This window comes from Macrobrachium rosenbergii, chromosome 25 (assembly GCF_040412425.1).
Source record: "Macrobrachium rosenbergii isolate ZJJX-2024 chromosome 25, ASM4041242v1, whole genome shotgun sequence".
In the NCBI taxonomy this organism is placed as follows: domain Eukaryota; kingdom Metazoa; phylum Arthropoda; class Malacostraca; order Decapoda; family Palaemonidae; genus Macrobrachium; species Macrobrachium rosenbergii.
Genome location: NC_089765.1, coordinates 39,637,276 through 39,656,943, shown reverse-complemented (window position 1 = coordinate 39,656,943; position 19,668 = coordinate 39,637,276). Strand labels below are relative to the sequence as shown.

The following is a 19,668-nucleotide window of genomic DNA, read 5'->3' as shown; positions in this document are numbered from 1 at the left end:
TTGAATTTTACTTTCTGGGTCATATTGATTGATCCAAGTTTCATCTCCAGTAACAATCCGGTCAAAAAACTCTGATTTATTTGATTCATCTTCGTTAAAACTGCAAGAGAAAGTTCAGCTCTTTGATGCAGTTGGTCTTGCAACGCTTTTGGGACCCAACGTGCTGAAAGTTTACTCAAACCAAGATTTTCATTTAAAATTGAAAATGCGGAACCATGGGAGATCCCAGTTTCATTAGCTATCATATCGATAGTAATCCGACGATCTTCATCCACTAGATTCTGCACCAAAGCCACAATTCTTTCATTTTTTGCAGTCGATGGTCTTTCCTCTCTTGGGTTGTCTTTGAGGTCCTCCCGACCATCCTTAAATCGCTTTATCCAATCATAAACAACTGATTTAGATGGAGAAGAATCTCCATAAACATGTTGCAAAGCTTCAATAATTTTTCCTGGTTTCCAATCAAGCTTGGTCAGGAACTTGATGTTAGCTCTCATCTCAAAATTTTTATTTTCCATGGGTTCAAGAAATTACTTTTCTGAAGCAGATGTTAACACCACGGTAGCAAGAGGATGACTGAGGTAACAAGTCTATATGGATCACTACATCACAGATCATTGTTTACCAAGTATTTGGGTTGTTTCATTCCTGTGTAAATACATCATTCAACATTTTTTCCTGGAACTTTTTGACTTACCCTCGTATATATATATATCTATATATATATATATATATATATATATATATATATATATATATATATATATATATATATATATATATATATATATATATATATATATATATATATATATATATATATATATATAATATAAATGCAAATTTTAGGTAACACATAAATCAAGAGGAGCACATTTCTATTCATTTGATTACATTGTAAATTTCAGGGCATATTTCCTATATAACAAAATAGTGTTAGTGAAAAAATCAGCCTTCTAACTGTCACAGTTTATAGTTATTACAAAATAAGCAGAAATTTTTTCTTTCGCTGTTTTCTCTAAAAAGTTTTTCAAAAATTAATTCTTATAGCTCCAAGGAGACTAAACCAAATTCGATGAAACGTTTACAGAGTGTAGCATAACTATATATCTTGATTTTGAACTCTGGGAAATTCATTTTTGAGTGAAACTTTTTTTTTTATTTTTTAAAAGTTTCAAATAATATTTTTCAAATGCAAAACAAAAAGAATTAAAGTTGAATTTTTAAGTTTCCCTCTTTGAGAATTTTCATCATTAGTTGAAGAATAAGTGGTAAAAATTTGAAGCAAGTCACGTCATTCATAAGATGGCTATAAGCACTTACTTTATAATGTGGTCTTATGGAGTCAGCGCTCTTCTTGGCTGTCTGGCACTCTATTTGAGTCTATGGTCTCAGTTTCCAAAGGGACTTTACTAGGAAGACCCTTTTCCAGCAGCAGCTCTCTTATCAGGTAGGGAAACAACGAGCATTGTATTAATGCTAGCAAATTTTTACATTTTCAAATTCATTACAGGCAGTTCCCAGTTATTGACGCACTGGTTGTAAGGCGCTTGTCTAGTGATGACGATAACCGGATTTTCGACATTGATCTCCAGTTATCGGCGCTGATCCCTGATTATTGGCACTGATAACCTGGGATCAGCACTATTATCGCCGATTTTCGGTTATCAGCGATTTTCGGTTTTTGTCTTGCTTTCAGGAACGGAACCCCTACCGATAGCCGGGGACTGCCTGTACAGTACCATTCCTAATGGTTTGGGATAGGTATGTACTTACATCCCACCTCCTGTCAATGTGGGAATCAGCAATGTAATTACTTGATAAGTTACTTATATAAAAATGACATTTTTATTCTAAAATAATGTTTAACACATACTTACCTGTTAGTTACATATAGCTTTAGTCTTGACGTCACGGCAAAATTTCAAAACGCGCGGCAGCACCAGTCCGAATATCGGGTGATCGCCCTTACCTGCCCTCTGTCGGGGTACTAGGAACTATTCCAACATGCTTCAGAATAATTTGCCTACCTGTCCCCGTGTGGGAGGAGGGTGGGCTTTAGTATATGTAACTAACAGGTAAGTATGTGTTAAACATTATTTTAGAATAAAAATGTCATTTTAACACATACAACTTACCTGTTAGTTACATATAGCTGATTGACACCTTTAGGAGGTGGGGCAATGACAGCTAAAAAGAGTTGTTGGAAACATTAAGGTTATCAATGTAGAAAATTTCTTAGTTCCTCACCTGCTAAGGTAGCTGATTCCACAGTTACTGCCTCAGTAACCTGCTATCCTCAGAGCAACCGCGGGGTATAATGACCTGGTCGCAGATTGCTTAAGCTGGGTATCAGTCACCTAGGACATGGCCGTGACAATACCACAAGTATGCCCCTGCTCAGGCGCAGCACAAACATCATGAATTACAAAAGGGGTCACCCAACACCAAAGAAAAAGTATAACCATAAAAACCAAAACCAACTGTGGGGTAAAACTAACCAACACTTACCCTCACAGACAACCGTAAAAAACCTTCACACTCCAAAAAACAAGTAAGTAAAGGTAGGTTAATCCTCCTTTACCCCTTTACCCATTACCGTGCCAGATACAACAAAGGGCCCTAACGTGCTGCACTCGTCAAACACTGTCTGCACTTGCGAGAGATAATGCAAAGCAAATACAGACTTACACCTCCAGTAGGTTGCTTGCACAATATCTTGAAGGGAGAGGTTCCTTTTATAAGCGAGAGAGAAGTAGAGATAGCCCTCACTTCGTGAGCCTTCACTTTACACATTTTCAAATCATTCTCTGAAATATTGGAGTGAGCTTCAGAAATCAGATCTCTAATAAAAAGGACATGGCATTCTTGGACATTGGTCTAAGAGGGTTCCTGACCGAACACCATAAGGAATCTGAAGGACCCCTAATATCTTTAGTCCTTCAAATAATATTTCAAGGCTCTGACTGGGCAGAGGAACCTCTCCTGCTCCTTACCTACCAATTCCGACAGACTCGGAATCTCAAAGGAGCGAGGCCACGGTGCGAAGGGGTCTCGTTCTTGGCCATAAAAACAGTTTGAAAGAACAAATTGCTTTTGAAGCAGAGAATCCTACTCTCTTATCCAAGGCGTGGATCTCACTGATTCTCTTAGCTGTAGCTAACAAAACTAAAAAGAGGGTTTTCCTCGTAAGATCTCTTAAAGAAGCAGAATCCATAGGTTCAAATTTCTCAGACATAAGCCACTTCAGGACTACATCAAGATTCCACGAAACAACTTTAGCATCTGACCTCTTAGAGGTACCGAAGGATTTAATAAGGTCCGTTATATCTTGGTTATTAGAGATATCCAAACCTCTGTGACGAAAAACAGTAGCCAGCATGCTACGATAACCTTTAAGTGTGGATGCAGAAAGGTTCTTATTCCCGAGGAACAAAAGAAAATCCGCAATCTGCGTCACCGAGGTTCTGGAAGAGGAAATGTCATGATCTTTGCACCATGAACGAAACATATTCCACTTGGACTCATAGACCTTGATCGAAGATGGTCTTCTGGCTCTAGCGATGGATTGAGCCGCTTTCTTGAAAATCCTTTGCTTCTGAGTAGACGTTCGATAGTCTGAACGCAGTTAGCCGCAGACTTGACAGGTTTTCGTGAAATCTCCTGAAGTGGGGCTGTCTGAGTAAATCTACTCTGTTTGGAAGGCTCCTCGGAAGTCGATCAAGAGATCCATGAGAACTGGGAACCAATCCCTGGAAGGCCAGAAGGGGGCTATCAACGTCATCCTGGTGTTGGAGTGGTGCTGAAATTTCCTCAACACCGCACCTAACATCTTGAACGGGCGGGAAGGCGTAAAGGTCCAGACCCGACCAATTCAGTAGCATTGCGTCCGTCTGGAAGGCTGCTTGGTCCGGGACAGGAGAGCAGAAGATTGGGAGCCTGTTCGACTTGTTCGTCGCGAACAGGTCTACCAGAGGTTGACCCCAAAGTCTCCACAGCGACTTGCACACTTCTTCGTGCAAAATCCACTCTGTGGACAGAACCTGGTGCTTCCTGCTCAAGGAGTCCGCTCTCACGTTGAGGGCTCCTGAATGAATCTCGTTAGGAGCAGAATCTTGTGCTTTTCTGCCCACAAAAGGAGGTCTCTTGCTACCTCGCTGAGGAGTAAGAATGAGTGCCCCTGTTTCTTTATATAAGACAACGCTGTGGTGCTGTCTGAATGAACCAGAACTGTTTGTCCCTGTACGAAAGGTAGGAAGTGTGTCACGAGACTCAGGTGGATTGCTTTCAACTCCTTCTTGTTGATGTGCCATTCTTTTTCTGTCGCATTCCACAAACCTGAAATTTCTTTTACCCCAACGTCGCTCCCCATCCTACTTCCGACGAGTCTGCAAACAGTTCGTGGTTCGGGTTCGACGGAAAAAAGAGAGAGACCTTTCTCTAATTTTCTTCGATCTAACCACCACCTTAGATCCTCCTTGATACGGTCCGAGATTGGAAAGGAGAAGGAGTCTGGAAGCGTTTTCCTGTTCCATTGCTCCCTGAGGTAGAATTGAAGGGGCCTCATGTGAAGTCTCCCCAGGAGACAAACTTTTCTATTGACGCCAGAGTTCCCAGGAGGCTCATCCAAGCCTTTTATGGAACAGGTATCCATATCCAGAAAGTTCTGGACTTTTGCGAGACAGTCCGAGATTCTTTGATCTGACGGAAAAGCCAGAAAAGGAACTGTTTCCAGTCTCACTCCTAAATAGATCCTGGATTGTGAGGGAGATAGGTGAGACTTCTTCCAATTGATTAGAAGTCCTAGCTTCTGTGTCAAGTCAAGAGTTACTTTCAAATCCTCCAAGCACTGAGACTGAGACTGGGAACGAAAGGAGCCAATCGTCTAGATAGAGAGAGATCTTTATTCCTCTGAGATGAAGAGCTTTGGCAACAGTGGACATAACTCTTGTGAATACTTGAGGGCTGTGGACAGACCGAAGCACAGAGTCCTGAACTGATAAGTCTTCTCCTGGAAAACGGCGTTAAGAAACTTCCTGGACGCGGGATGGATCGAATGTGAAAGTAAGCGTCCTGCAGATCTATTGAGACCATCCAATCCCGGACGAAGAGAATTGAGGACGGATTGCGTCGTCTCCATCGAGAAACTGGTTTTCTCCACGAAAAGGTTGAGAGAACTCACGTCCAGGACTGGTCTCCAGCCGCCTGAGGCCTTTGGAACAAGAAAAAGGCGGTTGTAAAAGCCTGGAGAGTTGACTTCTTCCACGATCTCTATCGCTCCTTTTAAAAGCATGGAGTCTACTTCCGCACTCAGAACCGAGCATTTCTCTAAGTTGCTGGAATATGCTGTCAAAGCTAAAGGTTCTGTTGCAAGAGGGGCCTCTTGAGGAAGGGGATAGAATATCCTTCCTTTAGCACGGAAGTGGTCCACTGGTCCGCTCCGATCTCCTCCCAAGTTTGCCAGAACTGCTGAAGTCTGGCTCCTACTAGTGCATGGAGGACATGCAGATCACTTTTTAATTGAGGGTTTGATAGCCCTGGAGACAAATCTTGCTTTGCCCCGTAAACTAGATCCTGTACGGGTGAGGGGCCTGCCACGAAAGGGCCTATTTTGATTAACTAGAGGACGAGTTTGCGCTGGCAGAGAAGGTTGAGGAGCTTTTGGTTTACGAGAGGATTGCGCTAAAAGGTCCTGTGTGGACTTCTGAGTAAGGGATTTCGACACTTCGGCCACAAGTTCTTGAGGGGAAAAGGTACTTCTTATCCAGAGGTGCTAAAAGAAGAGCGATCTTTGAGTCCTAGAAACTCCACGAGCGACAAAAGAGCACCAAAGTTGTCGCTTCTTAAGAACTCCTAACGTGAAGATGGAGGCTAACTCAGACGCACCGTCACGAATCCCTTTATCTAAGCAGGACATAACAGAAGAGAAATCATCGAAATGCGCTCGGAAAGACCAAAAGACTTTACCTTCCTACCCAAAGCGCCAATAGTCCAGTCCATAAAACTGATGACTTCCAAAACTCGGAAAACGTTCTTCAAAAGGTGGTCCAACTCTGAAGGAGAGAAGAAAATCCGAGCCGAGTTCATCGCAGAACGACGGGTAGAATCAACGAGACTGGAGAAGTCTCCCTGAGAGGAGGCAGAAGCTCCCAGAGAGAAAACTTCCCCAGTGTCGTAGCAAGCCTTCGTCTTAGTAGAAAGCTTAGAAGGAGGGAAGCAGAAAGTGGTTTTCCCTGATCACGCTTTGTCTTCCAACCAGGAGTTCATTTTCTTTAATGCCTTCTTAGCTGAAATAGAAAGCACTAACTTCATAAAGGAAGAGGTAGGAGGCTTGAGTCTCTTTGCGTACTGAGAGAGGGGAAGCCGGAGCCGCAGGTGCAAAATCCTCAGGAAAATTATCAATAAAGAAGCGAAGAAGCTTCTTGTAATCCAGCGAGAGGAGTCTGGTTCGTCTACAGGAAACTCTTCCACAACTTCTTCCTCAGACGAAATAGGAGAAAAACCTTCCGCTTGCACACACACACATCCTGTGAAGGAGGAGTAGGAGCCTGAATAAGAGCTTGAGGAGGAGCCTGAGCCTGAGTAGGCGCCACAAGAGGAGCCTGAACTGGCGCCACAAGAGGAGCCTGAACTGGCGCCACAAGAGGAGCCTGAACTGGCGCCACAAAAGGAGCCTGGGATGGCGCCTCACCTGGCGCTACCTGAGGCGCTTGAGCCTGAGAGAGCGCTAAATCTTGAGGGAGCGCCTGAGCCTGACTAGGCGTGCGAGCCTGATCCTGAGCCTGAACCAAAGGAGGATCAAGAGACACAGATCGAGGAGGAGCTTTGCACTGGGCGCTCCGTGAGCTCGAGACGAAGGAGGAGGCATCAAATACACTTCAGAAGGCTTTGCTGGAGAAGAACCAGGCCTTCCGAGCCCGCCAAGAATGCTTCCAATTTTCTTGTGCATCGCTCGAAGAAAGTCATGAGTAGACGAGGATCCAACTGGGGAACGATGATCAGTAGAGCCAGGATCGTGATGAGGAAGAGGCGCAGACGCCACAATAGGCTTACGTGAAACCAACGGAGAAACACCGGGAACGCTGGGCAATACCGAATGGGAAGTCTTATACCTCTTGCGCACATGAGCCTTGCGCCTGGGAGAAGATTCTTCTGACGACGAAAATCTCTCCGGACTCTCCCAAAAACTACAGGAAGGCTGTGATAAGCTTAAATGGCTTCTTCTTCTGAACCGCTGAAGGCGAAAGATTCCTGGACCTCTTCAATGGTCTAGACTCGTCGGGAAATCTCCAGCCTCTGCGAGGCGAATCACTGGAGCTTGAAGAAAGACACTTCCTTGAGTCGCCTTTCCAACGGCGCTCTGAAACAGCCTGGGAAACAACAGGACTGTTCGAGGGGGCGGCTGCTCGTGAGCAGACCCCACTCGCCTCCCTTGGACTTTCAGCATGTCTTCTCCCAGGAGCAGGGAGCTTGACAGAGGCTTAGGTCTAGGAGAACGAGTAGGCCGAGCAACCACCTCCTCCACCACACTAACACTTTGCACTGCACTTAAATTATTCACAATATTTTGGAAAGAATCCATACGCTCATGAAGGGATTTCACGTTAACGCCAATATCCTCCATGGCGCCCACAATAAGGTTAAATCTGGCGTCCATCTGGACTTGATACTCAGACACGGTAACGGGTTCAGGGATATCAGAGTCAGGAATAGGAATATTAGTAGCCACGGGGATATTAATAGAAGTTTCCTGCATAGCTAAGGGAGATTCCGGTTTCTGAGAGAGAGAAGAAGAACTTCTAGCTAAAGCTTTCCTGGCTCTATCTTTCTCAAGCTTCTTTACATACTTAGATAGAGCCTTCCAATCTTTTTCAGTCATACTGACACATTCATCACACTTCCTCTCATATGAACATTCCTGACCTCTACAAGCCACACAAATTGAATGAGGATCAAGACTAGCCTTGACCAACCTCGTCTTACAGCCTTTGCTGCATACCCTAAAGGTATAAGACCCAGAATCTGACATAATTATCAGAAAACCTGACTAAATAGGTGACAAATAACTGGCAAAGCCGCAAACCAACAAGAGAGTACTTCACCAAGTGAAAACAGCTCGATGTAGGCAGATACAATGAAATTTCGCTCGAGTACCGACAACAATGTCGCCGGCGTGACGGCAAAATTATTCTGAAGCATGTTGGAATAGTTCCTAGTACCCTGACAGAGGGCAGGTAAGGGCGATCACCCGATATTCGGACTGGCGCTGCCGCGCGTTTTGAAATTTTGCCGTGACGTCAAGACTAAAGCTATATGTAACTAACAGGTAAGTTGTATGTGTTAAAATGACATTTTTATGATAAAGTTTTGTATATATTTACCAAGTAATTACATGATTGGAGCCTGCCCTCCTCCTCTCACATGAACATAAGGTCATAAAAAAATTAAAGCTCTTTTACTAGTTGTTCCTCTCTTTCCCTGAAAGTGGGCAGAGCTATTCAGCTACCCAAAACAAAATAGCGCAACCCACAAATTTAAAAATTTAGTGAAACTAATAGCAATGTAATTACTTGGTAAGTATATATAAAACTTTATTTTATCATAAAGGTGTCATTTTTGTCTAGCTGCACTATCCACCATCCTTTTCTCAATGTGGGAATCAGCTAATTTAACAGTAGGTAAGGTTCATCCCAAATAATATGAATTTTCATAAAATTTATTTGGATACTTACATACTGTTAAATTGACATCCCGCCCAGCCTCCCCACATCTTAGTGGGCTGTCAAGGAGCATTCTGACTAGGGGGCTTAAAACGTTCAAACACACCCCATGGAGAAAAGGTGAACTAGACAGTCTTCCAGGTCAGCCAAGTGATCTTCTTTTTTGTTTGTATGCTGACTTGCCTGTTGGCGCAGGAGGTATAAGCTGATTTAATCCAAATAAGAAATTTTATTATAAAAATTCATATTTTGTGTTAAGAATATTGACTATTGACATATGTACTGATTTTGTAGAGTCATCTGGCAGTGACCAAGAACCAGGCAAAAGTTCAGAAGAGACAAGTGACCTGGCAGTACCTGAAAGGAGGACCAGTGCAAGAATACTAAAGTTGAAAGGTAAAGAGAATGTGTTCTTGCCATTAGGTAGCTTGCTTTTTTTTTTTTTTTTTTTTTTTTTTTTTTTTTTTTTCTTTTTGGTGGGAGAGGATTTGAGAAACATGAAATTGTTGGGATCTTTTGCATAAAAAGGGAGGTGAATTTATTTTTATTTTTATTTTCATTGTTAGACATGCCATCATTAATGAGAGATGGATTTATGTATATACTACAAAGGTTTTGGTATTATTTTGCTTAGAAAAATTAGGATATTAATAAGGTATACCATATATATTTTCATAAAATATAGAAATGATTGGCCAAAAAAAGAAAATAGATGACAAAAGTTTCAATGGTTTTGAGGCTAGTGCTGTAACCCAACAGTTTTAAGAGCTGATGTCAGAAAAATGTGAAAAAATGAAAAATTCTAGGCAGTATTTAAAGTAATAGAAAAAGTTACAATTAAAGCTTATGCTACACAGTTAATTACTTTGAATTAGCTAATGAATGGTGCTTCCAGGTATTGTGATAATTTTTGCAATTAATGACTGCATTATAATTAGGGTAATTATGTCTTCAACTAAACCCTCATTTCATTATATTAACCCTTAAACGCCGAGCCTCTATTTACAAAAGTGTCTGCCGTATGCCGGCGGGGTTTGGGAGTTAGCGCCGAAGCGGAAAGAAAGTTTTTTTCAAAAAATCACAGCACGCTTGGTTTTTAAGGTTAAGAGTTCATTTGTGGCTCCTTTTTTTGTCATTGCCTGAAGTTTAGTATGCAACCATCAGAAATGAAAAAGAATATCATTATCATATATAAATATTGGAATATATGACAGCGCAAAAAAAAATTTCATATATAATTGTATACAAATTGCGCTGTGAGCAAAAGAGTTAAAGCTAATGAGCTATTTTTTGTTCGTTGTATTGTACACTAAATTGCAATGATTTTTGTATATAACAAATTGTAAAATGATCAAAGCAACACAGAGAAAATATTATCACAAAATGATGCATGAATTCGTAACGCACGGACGTAAAAAAAGTTTTTTAAAAAATTCACCATAAATCGAAATATTGTGCTAGAGACTTCCTGTTTGTTGCAAAATGAAGGTAAATGATTGAATATTACTAGAATGTAAGAGTTTTAGCTTACAATTGCATTTTTCGACCGTTTCGGTCGAGTCAAAGTTGACCGAAGGTTGAAATTTCGGCACTTATCGTGATTTATATGAAAATATTTCAAAACTGATAAAAGCTACAACCATAAGTTATTTTTTGTTGTATTCTACATGAAATTGCACACATTTTCATATATAAAACTATGTAACGGCTAATATAAAACTGTGCAAAAATTACAACAAAGTGACTAAAGAAATTCTGAGATTTTCAGCAGAGCTAGCGTGCGCGGACATAAGGAAAAGTTTTTTTCAAAAATTCACCATAAATCGAAATATTGTGCTAGAGACTTCTCATTTGTTGCAGAATGAAGGTAAATGATTGAATATTACTAGAATGTAAGAGTTTTAGCTTACAATTGCATTTTTAGACCATTTCGGTCGAGTCAAAGTTGACCGAAGGTTGAAATTTTGGCGTTTACCGTGATTTATATGAAAATATCTCAAAACTGATAAAAGCTACAACCATGAATTATTTTTTGTTGTATTCTACATGAAATTGCACACATTTTCAGATATAAAACTTTATGTAACGGCTAATATAAAACTGTGCAAAAATTACTACAAAGTGACTAAAGAATTTCTGAGATTTTTAGCAGAGTTAGCGCACGCGGACGTAAGGAAAAAGATTTTTTTAAAAATTCACCATAAATCGAAATATTGTGCTAGAGACTTCTCGTTTGTTGCAAAATGAAGGTAAATGATTGAGTATTACTAGAATGTAAGAGTTGTAGCGCACAATTTTATTTTTCGACCATTTCGGTCGAGTCAAAGTTGACCGAAGGTTGAAATTTTGGCACTTATCGTGATTTATATGAAAATATGTCAAAATTTATAAAAGCTACAACCATGCGTTAGTTTTTGTTGTATTCTACATGAAATTGCGCACATTTTCTACATGAAATTGCGCACATTTTCATATATAAAACTTTATGTAACGGCTAATATAAAACTGTGCAAAAATTATGACAAAGTGACTGAAGAATTTCTGAGATTGTAAGAGCCTGACGCCTTCTCTTCCAAACACGTGTGTGTTCTTGTGTTCATCGTCCATCGGAGTGGCGAGATGTTTGGCGCCTTCACAAACAGAAACATACACAGTTTGATACAGAAGATTCGTTGGAACATTGAGTACATGAGTAGAATGCTTGCATGGCAGTGCAAGTAGTGGTGATTGTACATACATCAAGACAACAATGGTTAGGGGAGAAACCGACGGAAATATTGTATGGTTGAAATCGCTTTCCTTTAGAGAAAGAAAACAAGATGCTCTTGTTGTCTTGTCCACTCCGATGGATGACGAACACACACGTGTTTGGAAGAGATGGTGTCAGGCTTTTACAAGATTTTCAGCAAAGTTAGCCCGGACATAAGGAAAAATATTTTTTCAAAAATTCACCATAAATCAAAATATTGTGCTTGAGACTTCTCATTTATTGCAAAAGGAAGGTAAATGATTGAATATTACCAGAATGTAAGAGTTTTAGCTTACAATTGCATTTTTTTACCATTTCGGTCGAGTCAAAGTTGACCGAAGGTTGAAATTTTGGCACTTATCGTGATTTATATGAAAATATGTCAAAATTGATAAAAGCTACAACCATGCGTTAGTTTTTGTTGTATTCTACATGAAATTGTGCACATTGTCACATATAAAACTTTATGTAACGGCTAATATAAAACTGTGCAAAAATTACGACAAAGTGACTGAAGAATTTCTGAGATTGTAAGAGCCTGACGCCTTCTCTTCCAAACACGTGTGTGTTCTTGTGTTCATCGTCCATCGGAGTGGCGAGATGTTTGGCGCCTTCACAAACAGAAACATACACAGTTTGATACAGAAGATTCGTTGGAACATTGAGTACATGAGTAGAATGCTTGCATGGCAGTGCAAGTAGTGGTGATTGTACATACATCAAGACAACAATGGTTAGGGAGAAACCGACGGAAATATTGTATGGTTGAAATCGCGTTCCTTTAGAGAAAGAAAACAAGATGCTCTTGTTGTCTTGTCCACTCCGATGGATGACGAACACACACGTGTTTGGAAGAGATGGTGTCAGGCTTTTACAAGATTTTCAGCAGAGTTAGCCCGGACATAAGGAAAAATATTTTTTAAAAAATTCACCATAAATTGAAATATTGTGCTTGAGACTTCTCATTTATTGCAAAAGGAAGGTAAATGATTGAATTTTACCAGAATGTAAGAGTTTTAGCTTACAATTGCATTTTTTTACCAATTTGGTCGAGTCAAAGTTGACTGAAGGTTGAAATTTTGGCACTTATCGTGATTTATATGAAAATATGTCAAAATTGATAAAAGCTACAACCATGAGTTGTTTTTTGTTGTATTCTACATGAAATTGTGCACATTTTCATATATAAAACTTTATGTAACGGCTAATACAAAACGGTGCAAAAATTATGACAAAGTGACTAAAGAATTTCTGAGATTTTCAGCAGAGTTAGCGCAGACGTAAGGAAAAAGTTTTTTCAAAAATTCACCATAAATCGAAATATTGTGCTAGAGACTTCCAATTTGTTGCAAAATGAAGGTAAATGATTGAATATTACTAGAATGTAAGAGTTTTAGCATACAATTGCATTTTTCGACCATTTCGGTCGAGTCAAAGTTGACCGAAGGTTGAAATTTTGGCACTTATTGTGATTTATATGAAAATATGTCAAAATTGATAAAAGCTACAACCATGAGTTATTTTTTGTTCTATTCTACATGAAATTGTGCACATTTTCATATATAAAACTTTATGTAAAGGCTAATAGAAAACTGTGCAAATTTTACGACAAAGTGACTAAAGAATTTCTGAGATTTTCAGCAGAGTTAGCTGATGCTTTCTTTTGGGATAAGAAAGAAATTCGCGAATGCGCAGCTGGGTCACGCTTGTTAACAAAACAACAGCATGATCCGTGAACTCCCAGCATCCCTCAAGGTGCGTGATTTAAAATTTTTCGCAAACGAGGCCTATGAGTATTTTTCCACGAATATTGAAAAAACTTTTTGTAGTCGACGTATTTTACGTCCACTTGGCACCCGACAGACAACTATTGTCGACGTAAAATACGTCCAGTCGGCGTTAAAGGGTTAATTATATTCTAAATTTATGGGCAATGGAAAGCAGTTTTGTTCTTTGTAATTTCACTATAATTTAAAAAAAGTAAGAGATTGTGTCATAATTTGAATATGAGTACTGCAAGAAAAATACTGGTATCTGGAAAATAAGGCTGCTAGTTTGAGGAAACAATGCTTATGCTTTCAAATTAGGGATATAAATGTGACTGAAAGTATGCGTAATAGCTTTGTTGAAAAAGGATGCAGGAATGGATGAAAGGTGGGTGAAATAGAATAAAAATGAACCATTGGAGGAGAAAATGAAAGTCTACCACAGTAATTATATGAATATATTGACAGTGTGCAAATTTTATGAGTACAGTATACTTAAAATCTTTATTAGTTACACAACAAATCCTTTACTTATAATTAGCCCACATAATTTGCTGCCAAATGTCCAGCTGCTTAATTTCTTTAAAAAAAAAAACTCAATAGTCATCCTCTATGCTACTGTACATCTATCCATTTCTATAGCTGCAGGGACAGGGAATGAAACAAAGAAGACCGAGGTAGTACTTTGCTCCACCATTCCCGGATCACTAAAGGTAAATCTCCACTTCTTCCTCTTACTATAACACACTTTGGGCAATTCTACCTCTTTCCCCCGTTCTTCCTTCCGGGCTCAGGAAGTGTCCTTCTGGTAACAAAGATCCAGATTTCATTCTGTCAAAGGAAGGTTGTGAATTTCCTCCACTAATATCAATATTCCTAAGCCTGATTAGCTCATCGAGCCCTTGTGTGCTGGTGGGTGCAGGTTGGGCCACTTTGCTCAAGTGTGGGAACACTACGTTGTAGATGCCCTGGTAATGGAAGTTCTTTTGGAAGGTTATTGCATTCCTTTCAGGAATTCACCACCTCTTCAACCAGCTCTTCACCTTTCAGTCACACAGAGCAACCTAGAGAAGAGACAGGTGTTGGTCAGGAAGTCTTTTTCTCCATTAGAGAAGGCAGCATTAGAGGAAGTACCAGCTACTTTGCTGGCCTTTTTACACAGGCTATTCCTAGTGCTAGGCAATGGGAGGTCGGAGGACAGTCCTAGACATATGCAGGCTCAACCTCTGTGGCCAGCTGTTTCCCTTTTTTCCCATGGAGTCAATTTCCACATTCTTTAACTGCCATGGAGGAAGGTACATGGATGTTTATAGGGTACATGAATGATGTGTACTCTCATGTCGCCATATACCAACTTTCAGGAAGTACCTACTATGTCTTTGGGGAAGGACACATCAATGTTGAGCTCTTCGTTTCAGGCCGAGTTCCATTCCTCATGTTTTCACTAGGGTGCTATCCCGTTCATGAATGTTTTATTAAGAGTAAAGTTACTTCTGTGCCTGGGTGACTGGATTATCTTTGTGAAGTCCAGGGGGTTGGCCTGAGGGCAAGAGAGCCTGTACTGGGCTTGGCAAGGCCCTAGGCTTACTAAGAATGTCACAAGTAGTCTCTGGAACCTACACAAAGAGTGACCTACCTGGGCATGGTGATTGATTATGTTATGTTCAAGGTTTTCTGAGGCAAGTTTGAGTAGACGATCTGTTGTTAATCATGAGAGAATTCTCCTTCTCAGGGAGCATACCCGCTAATGCTGGTTGTATCGCTTAGGCCACTTGTCCTCTCTGGAGAAGTTACTTCCGAGTGTACAACTTTGGATATTACCTCTTCAGTTGCACTGGCTTGGAGAGAGACTTGGCCAAACCATGAGTTGTAGCCTTGGAGCCAAGAGTGGGTCCTTTCTGTTCATTGGTTGTCGTCCATGTATTGTTTCTTGCAGGGAAGTCCCTAGAGTCCCTGAACCCAGACCTCTCACTTTATTCAATTCCCTCAGATGAGGATGGGGCGTGGTTGTTGGGAACCAGTCGCTTTAAGGGTGTGGTCACCAGTAGAAGTGTCTTCTCATTAACTGCAAGAAGTTGCTAGCTATCCAGGAGGGATTTAAGTAATTTCTGGCATCTTGGATGTGTCTTCTCTAGCTCATATAAGAAGGCGGAGGCATGAATTCGGAAACCTTGGTAGCCATCACCAGGACTTTAGCCTCTGGACAGTGAAGTGGAATATTGTCCATATGCCTCAGTTGGTTCCTGGTTGATTATATGTTTGGTGGACATGTTAATTCATCCAGGACAGGGATTCTCCCACTATTTATCTTTACCCTGTAGTTTGCTAGGCGATGTCGAGAGTGTTCAGCCAACTCCTCACTGATCTCTTTGCATTGAAGCTGAATCATTGCCTCCAGCTGTATGTCTCCCTAGTTCCAGGCCCTCAGGCTTGGGAGGTAGACATTATAATTCAAGAATGGACAAACCTATTCATGTATGCCTTCTGTATGTTTCCGCTGTTGAAGGGGGTACTCTAGGGTTGAAGAATACCAAGAACTCCATGTTTCTAATTGCACTTTGGTGGCTGAGGAGTCATTGGCTCCCAGTCCTTCTACATATCAGTAGAGTTCCTAGGCATTACCTCCACATACAAATCTGCTTTGTCAGGCAGGGAGAGGAAAGCTTTACAGAAATATCAGAATGCCTAATCTAACTGCATGGAAACTCTTGTCTAGCTCCTGAGCACCATAGACTTTTATAAGTCATTTAGGAGCGCTTTCCTAATGACAAGGGGGAAGTCCACTAATTTCTTGTTCAATATCACTGGAGGTGTATGGATTATGGTGCAACCCAGGGTCAGTCTCTGTCTTCGCACCAATATTAACAATGGATAAGGGGCTGCACTTCTTGAGAGATGCCAAAGGATTGTCTGTTTCTTCCATCAAGGCTACAAATCCGTACTGACTTAGGCAAAACTGTTCACGCTTTTCAGCTGGATTGCTGAAGGTTCTGCTAAGCCACTCTTATGGAACCTAGTAGCTGGCGTAAGACTCCTTAGTGACCTTCCTTTCTACCCCAGGGAGAGGCTTCTCTCAAGGCTCTTACGTAGAACATTCTTTTAGGTGGCCTTGGCTTTAGCCAAAAGAGTAGTTGGTTACATGCAATATATTTATAAGTAGGGTGTTCACATACTGGAGCAGAACTATCTTTTTTTATTGCATCCTTTCATGCTAAGGTGATGTCAATACCAAAGCTCTTCCAAGAGGTTTCACTATCCCCGCTTTAGCGACTGACTCCTGAGGAAGATGAGTCTGTTAAGGCTGTAGGGATTTATACTTCACATCTTAGCCAGTAAGGAAGCAGTGTAGGAACTTATTTTGGACTGTCAAGAATCCTTAAGTTTCTAGATCTTAGATGCCATGGCTTTCTTTATCAATCCCTAATCCTGGATGCATACCATGCATTGTCTCCAGAGGATTGTTCCATTTTGAAGGTGAAATTGCACAATGTCAGACCAACTGCTGCGTTGATTAGTTTTCATCGGCACCTCTCTCTAAACTGTCAAGTCTTGGTGACACAGTGGAGGTGTAACTCTGCGTTCACCTCTAACTACTTGATGGCCATCTATATGCAGTAGAAAGACTGCCTTACACTAGTGCCTGTAGTTGCAGCAGGGAAGGTTTCTCCTGGTCTTCCCCTTATATTTTACAAACAGGTACTGTATAGGTTTGCAATATCGACACCATCCTTGGTAAGTGAGGAACCTTATTAATAGGAGTTTGTACAGTAAGTCCCAAAAGTGAAGCTACAAATTTCAGAGGATTTTGTTCGAAATTCACTAACTGGCAACTACAACACGTAGCTGAAAAACTTATTTTTTTCTACAATGAAAGCTCAGTCAAGCAAAATAAAGCTAACATACGATGCACAATTATCAAATCTAAGATATTTATAACAATCATAAGAAAAAATTACAGTAATAGTAATTATTTCAAAGTATATAGTAATTACTTCAAACTATAGAAACGAAACAATTTGGAATTTTCTTTCAACACAGGATTACCAACATTACCTTTCTATATTTCAAGCAATGTGGAAACAAATATTTAATATCATAGCGTATTATCAATTATTTTAGCGAAGATGCATAAAACTATGCAAGTATCAATGGAATATAAAGGGAAAATCTCCGTAACATTAAACATAATCAACCATGAATGCACCTAGATTCAACAGAGAAGTTGGGTGTGGTTGGTAGTTCTGATTTTAGCTTCTAGAACCCAACAACTCTACTTCAGCTTTGGCTTCGGTTTCGACCCACGACACAAACGTAACATTATCTACCCAACCTATGAATCACCAGCCGTGTCCTACTAGGGTGGGGGGGGGACTTTGCCCCAATACCCCCATCTCCATCCAGTAATATTGAATAAACAGGTAAATCAGTTTCCTCCTTCATTATGTTTGCAATAACTGACAGAAAGTAATCAATATTGAAAGGGTAAACTTGATTGCAAACAGGTTGTCCGCTACAAATACAGAACCGTTACAAATACAGAGGGCTTCTCCAAATAATAAAAGTGTTCCCGAATCATTCAAGTCTAAGATCCACCAAGGTTGACTGAAAACAACTGAAAATTCATCTATCTGACTTCCTCTGCCTTGGCTTAGGCCTAGACTTCCTCACTTCCCTGGACTTGACTTTGGCGTAGACTTCCTCACTTCCCCTGACTTGACTTAAACCTAGACTTCCTCATTTTCCCTGGCTTGGCTTAGGTCTAGACTTCCTCACTTTCCCTGCCTTGGCTTAGGCCTAGACTTCCTCACTTTCCTGACTTGACTTAGGCCTAGACTTCTTCACTTTCCTGACTTGACTTAGGCCTAGACTTCCTCACTTCCCCTGACTTGATCATGACTTAATTAATGGAAAGTCATGTTTATAACCATCTAGATCAGTGGTTCTCAACCTTTTTAGTACCACGCCCCCTCTAAGAGCTGGTCCTTCCCTCCACGCCCCCCTTGCATCTATGAGTAAAATTCCCTCCCAGATTGGGAGGAAAATGAATAAAAAGGAGAAAGAGAAAGAGAAGGAGTTTCGGGGAACAGGGAGGGAGGTAAATAATTACAAAATAATGGTAAGCCTAGCGAGTCTAACTAGAGTGGTAGACTATAGGAAACTAACGTTAAAGGGTGATACTTTTTCATTTTTTTTTTATAAACTTCTGGATATTAGTTCCTCACTCTTCTTAAGAAAATAACGAATATAATTGTAGAATTTTAAAATTTTCCCTAGGCCTCCTGCCCCCCCTGGAAATTGCTGACGCCCCCCTATGGGGGCGCGCCCCCCAGGTTGAGAACCACTGATCTAGATATCCAAACAACTCAATTTATTAAATAAAAAGCTGGAAAATTTATTTCCTTGATTATTGAAATATGCCTAACCATGTAGCCAATGCTAAACGTGCATATAACTTGGATTTCGTTTTTTTTTTCCACACCAACTTGTGTCTAATTTATATTTTCATTTAATCAGATGCTAAACTTCTATGTGCTTTATCAAAAGAAATCATAATAACTTTTGATATGACGCTATAAAAGTAGAAAGTTAATTTACAAATCACATTAGGTCAATGCATATGCACTCGGTTCCTGCTGTCACTCAGTGGTGGGCACTTGATATCACATTGAGAGCCGCAGATGTTTCTACGGGGAAATTCTTTTTTTGGGGGGGTGAAATTTTTTTTTCTTTCTTTTAATAAATAATTATTGCACTAACATTGACCATTCACTGGGGGAATACCTTCTGTGGTTCTACAGTTAATCACTGATACTTATTATCAGATAAAGAGGATAAATAATTGGAATAAAATATACTAACTGGCAATCCCACGAGTTTCTAAAGAAGTATGATCAATTTTGAAATTTGTAGCTTCACTTTTTGAACTTACTGTACAAGGCAATACTATCATACTCTACTTTAGTTTTGATTGCAGTGTTATGCTTATTTGTATTTGCTTTTTTTCTCTTGGGTAGAGACAAACAAAGTCCTTTACAGTACATAATGTTGGACTTGTGTTGCAGAGCCATTGCTCCTTATTGGAGACAGCTACCCTGAGCTGATCAAGAACCACCTTTTTTCAGGCAAAATTGATGTTGTTTTGGGTGTGAGGTGCCACAGCAACTCAGTTAGGTAGATGATAACTCTGGAGGGATCATGTTTAGTTGCGGTCTTAGCTCCCATCAGCAGTGTGGGCCTGAGTTAGCGAGGCCAAAATTGCCATTCTGTGTTGGACAGTCTCAACCAACAGCTGTATGCAGGGTCCACATTCCACCTCCTTGCAACAGTTACAAAGAGTTACAAGGATTAGGATGTCTCAAAGACTTATTAGTCCATCCAAGGGGACATCATGTGCTCACTTATCTCTGGGAGCAGGTTGTTCAGGCACAGTGTT

The 19,668-nt window shown here is 40.4% G+C and overlaps 1 protein-coding gene across 11 annotated transcripts in view; it reads left to right on the top strand.

Annotated features, from left to right (window-relative positions):
- LOC136852588 (uncharacterized) overlaps positions 1-19,668 on the top strand; it is a 222,082-nt gene that overhangs the window by 64,206 nt on the left and 138,208 nt on the right. For all 11 annotated transcript variants that reach the window (XM_067127440.1, XM_067127433.1, XM_067127430.1 and 8 more), the window contains one exon: positions 9,015-9,116. Coding sequence is in view for 7 of the 11 variants with exons in the window: in XM_067127433.1 (XP_066983534.1) it covers positions 9,015-9,116 (102 nt within the window). In the remaining 4 variants the exon portion in view is untranslated. The remainder of the gene's footprint in view (positions 1-9,014; positions 9,117-19,668) is intronic.